This window comes from Xenopus tropicalis, chromosome 7 (assembly GCF_000004195.4).
Source record: "Xenopus tropicalis strain Nigerian chromosome 7, UCB_Xtro_10.0, whole genome shotgun sequence".
NCBI classification, from domain to species: Eukaryota; Metazoa; Chordata; class Amphibia; order Anura; family Pipidae; genus Xenopus; species Xenopus tropicalis.
In genome coordinates this window covers 11,265,468-11,269,945 of record NC_030683.2, presented here as the reverse complement: position 1 = coordinate 11,269,945, position 4,478 = coordinate 11,265,468, and the positions used below count along the sequence as shown (strand labels likewise).

Sequence of the window (4,478 nt, the reverse complement as noted above, 5' to 3'; positions counted from 1 at the left end):
TGTGTGTGTGTTATATATACACGCAGATCTGTTGCAGAAATAAATAAAATAGAGCACAAAGGGGTACAATTTTGCTGATTCATTCTGACATGAGCAACGGGTTTCTGCCCCACACACCCCAAACAGTAGAAATATCTCTTAGTTGCATACAGAGCCGGTTATGCCTGAAATTCTCCTGTGCACAAAAAGGAACTAAGGCTCTGCATAAATAAACGACAAAATAGGCAAATGTTATATACTAGTGCACTGGCAAATTGCGATATTCATAAAGTGGTGTAATCTCTTTTCTAAAGTTATTTTTAGTCAACAAAATGTAAAATAAACCAGCACAAAAGTGACTGACTCCAATGTTCTTCAACTTTTGAATGGAATGAAAGTTCTACCAACCCTATTGTGTCACTGCCACATTGTGAGGTAGTAGTTGGAGGTGCTAGATTTTTCAAAACGTTATACAGGGTATAAGTGCAGCAGTGTGCTGAAAGGAGTAGAGAGGAAGATACTACAATGGAGCAGGGATGGTTGGCTGGAAGGCTAAAGGAAGAAGCTACCTTTGGAAGCACAAGGATGACAGATAAAATGAACTGGAGTATTAATAACATTATGCCAGTAAATCTATGAACTTAGGTCTCAATTCTCTTGGACTAAGTTTGTCCAGTCTTCTGCCATTGCTCCCTTGTTGGTCCTCTTATTAAACTCCATTTCAGTTCACTTGTGAATGATTCACTTTGGAATGATCCACCCTTGCGCTGCTTTCCCAAATGATGTTATGGCTGAAATTCTCCTGTGCATAAATAAGAACAATATCTGCTTAAATGAACCACACAATAGCCACACTGACATATTCCTATTGACATGAAGTGGTGTAATCTCTTTTATACAGTTGTTATTTGTAGTCAACAAAATGTGAAACAAACCAGCACAAAAGTGACTGACTCCTAGGTTCTTTCTCAATTGGTGAATGGAGTGAACGCTCTGCCAGCCATATTGTTTCACAGCTACTCCACTGACTCTTCTGCCAACATTTGCAAATACATTGGGTCATTTATAAAGTTTGTGCAGTGTATATTTTATTTGCATATGGTTATTTTGGGCATGTTTTCCATTTCCCTGCTGTGCCATCTTTTAGTCACAGTGAAATGGACATTAAGCACAAATACTAGAAAACACTAACAAATGAGACTGAGGTTTGCCTGGGTATGGCCACTGTGTGTGTTTAGTATGCATGACTATAGTACCAATTTTCACTTTGTAAAGATAAATTCACAAATTCTGCCACATATTTTTCCCACTACCAAAGTTGTGGTGTAACTTAAACACAGCAGCAGTATCCAATTGTATGTAAAAACTATATATCGATGGAATAACAATGGGCCTTTGGGTACATTATTCAATCTATATATACATATCTATTTATATATACATTTTTTTTCTTACTACTGGTTTACTTTTGTTTACACAGGAAGGAAGACTTGACAAATGGCCTCAGGAAGTCAACAAAATGTTTCAGGATTTATCATCCAAGGGTTCTCAGATACTCCTGAGCTTCATATCTCTCTTTTTGTGCTATTCCTTGGAATCTATCTCATCATTCTGCTGGGAAATCTCATCATATTCTTAGTCATTTCATGCAATCCTCACTTACACACCCCCATGTACATATTCTTACAGAACCTTTCAGTCATAGACATCTCTGTCCCCTCAACTGTTTTACCTAATTTGCTACATATTCTTCTCACCCAACAAAATAACATTTCATTCTTGGGGTGTATGACTCAAATGTATGTTTTTGGGTCCTTGGCTGCCAGTGAATACTTTCTCCTGACGGCCATGGCATATGATCGTTATGTTGCCATCTGTGATCCCCTTCATTACATTGCCCGAATGAGCAGGAAACACTGTGCTGGGCTTATAACTGCAGCATTCACTGGTGGGTTTCTTGACCCTGTTGGCCTTATTGTACTTATGTCTAAACTATCATATTGTGCTTCCCATCTTATTAACCATTTTTTCTGTGATTTCACACCATTGCTAAAACTTTCCTGCAGCAGCACTTTTAGTGTGGAACTTGTAATTTACATTGAAGGGACATTTCTGCTTTTCAATTCCTTCCTCCTTACTCTGACCTCATACATATTTATCATCTCTGCTATCCTGAAAATACAATCCTCAGAGGGGAGACAAAAAGCCTTTTCTACCTGTGCTTCTCACCTGGCCTGTGTGATAACCCTTTATGGGACAGCTTTTTTTTTGTATGTAAGACCTACCAAAAGTTATTCCCTGGAAAGAGACAAGTATTTCTCCCTGCTGTACATTGTCCTGGGCCCTGTGCTAAATCCTCTTATTTACACACTGAAAAATAGAGAATTTCAATCTTCCCTAAATAAATTGAAGCGAAGATGTATTAGCTTTTTATTTTTCATTAGCTAATGCAAAACAAGATTTTTTTCAATATCCTGTGAGTGCGGGGAAATATTTTGGCAGATTTGTCAAAATGTGAGTTTAGAATTAACCACAGAAACACTCAGCACCTTTCTATTCATTCCTATCATTTATCAAATGGTGGTTTAAACTTTTATTCTTGAACAAATATATTTTTTTAGCTGTAATATTGGTGTGTAGGCGCCATCTCAGTGCATTGTGCCTGATTTTAAGCATTCAAAAGGAGCCAGCGCTACACAATAGAACTGCTTTTAGATAATCAAAAGGTAATTGAATGAGACTGGGTGAGCCATACTTTAATTTTTTTTTAACAGTGAAGATTTGCATTATATCTACATGTATCTCAAATATTGAATGTGTCTGTACACGTTAAGCCAGACAATCACAGGTAGAGAAAGCATAGAAAGAGAAGGAAAAAGAAAACAGAGAAGAAAAAAATTATGAAGAACAATTAATATAAATTATTAGTTATAATTAGTGATGCACAAATTTTTTTTATCAGGCATGGATTCGCAGTGGCATTTCACCATTGGCGCATTGTTTCGCCAAACTTCAGTGAAAATTAGTTGGGTAAAAATTTGTCAAATTGGGCACGGTCGTGTTAAATCGCGTGCTGTTGCATCAAAAAAGTGTGGGCGGCAAATGCGTTTCGCAAATTTTATGGTGAAGTGAAATGGGACAGATTCACTTATCACTAACTATAATTTCTGGGTATCAGCCTCAGTGAAGTTCTTCCATGAGTCCCATTTCTTATGGTGGTAACTTAGACAGTTTTTAATCCTTGTGTTGTGATATTCAAGCGTTCCTGAGAGGCTGATAAAGTTTTTTAGTTCTAGCATTGAGGGAATAAGATTGGTTTTCCATTTTTGAGCTAAAAGAAGCCTTGCTGCTTCTAGTTTGTGTACTTCAAGGAGTTTGTCGGAAAATTTCAGAATGTCCAAATCCAAATTCAGAAGCCATACTTGAATTTTTAAGTGTTGTTATTATATCTATATTTAGGTGGGGCATGGAAGTATTTTTAGCTGTACCGGTGTCAGGGAGCTATCTTGCTCCCTACCATTGTTCTCCTCATCAACTGCTGGGAGAGGGGTAATCATCACTTCAATTTGCAATGCAACAGTAAAGAGTGACTGAAGTTTATCAGCGCAAAAGGCACATGACTGAGGGCACCTGGGAAACTAACAATATGTCTAAACCAATATCAAATTTCAAAAGCAATCAGTTATGTTGTTATTTCAGGTACTGGAATGTAGACACTTCAAGTTGATGCAGACAGTTTATGAATGTCCCTCTGAGCAGGATTCCTAGATTCAAGGCTCCATGACATGAGCAGTGCATTATTGGAATGCTGGCCTTTCATTTCCTCTGTGTATCTTCCACTTCAGTGTAGCTTAAAGACAGCAATGAAGGCAGATACAATGATATCAAATGACACAAGGAACACAACAAAGAACTTTCACATTTACAAAAAACTTCTTTAGAATGAACTGCTCCTTATCACAAAGTTTTACAACAGACATTAGTTAGGTGCATGGATGGGATTTGCACTAGAATTTTTGATTGCACTCATAAGTACAGAAAAGAGAATGTGACTACTTTTATTTTTGGTTTGTGCCTTATTTTGTGCAAGATTAAAAAAAATCTGTACACACTAAAGCATTTTAGTGTATAATCCCATAAGTGTACAAGTTTATCTGGGGTAAAGGTGCACATGTCCCAGACCTACAGCAATTTTTTACCACAACCAAATTAATAGACACTTTTTGATCCCATGGAGAGACTTGTGTAAAAGACATGCAAACTTTATATATGGCCAACAAAAGACATAGCCTTACACGTTTTGTGAATAAAGAATCTAATCATAGTGCTTTATGCATAAAACATGTAAGGCTATGTCTGATAAACTTCAGTCACACTTCACACATGCACTGCCCCCTCCATTTCCCACAGCAGCTGGTCAGCAGAACAATGGGAAGGGAGCAAGATAGCAGCTCCCAGCATGTATCAGAATAGCAATCATATGTAAGAAATCCAAGTCC

General features: G+C 37.4%; 1 protein-coding gene across 1 annotated transcript; it reads left to right on the top strand.

The window, feature by feature from the left end:
* Positions 1 to 1,476: 1,476 nt before the first annotated feature.
* LOC116412168 (olfactory receptor 8H1-like) lies at positions 1,477 to 2,427 on the top strand. Its single transcript, XM_031905803.1, has one exon. The coding sequence runs from the start codon at positions 1,477 to 1,479 to the stop codon at positions 2,425 to 2,427; it is 951 nt and encodes a 316-aa protein (XP_031761663.1).
* The last annotated feature ends 2,051 nt before the right edge of the window (positions 2,428 to 4,478 follow it).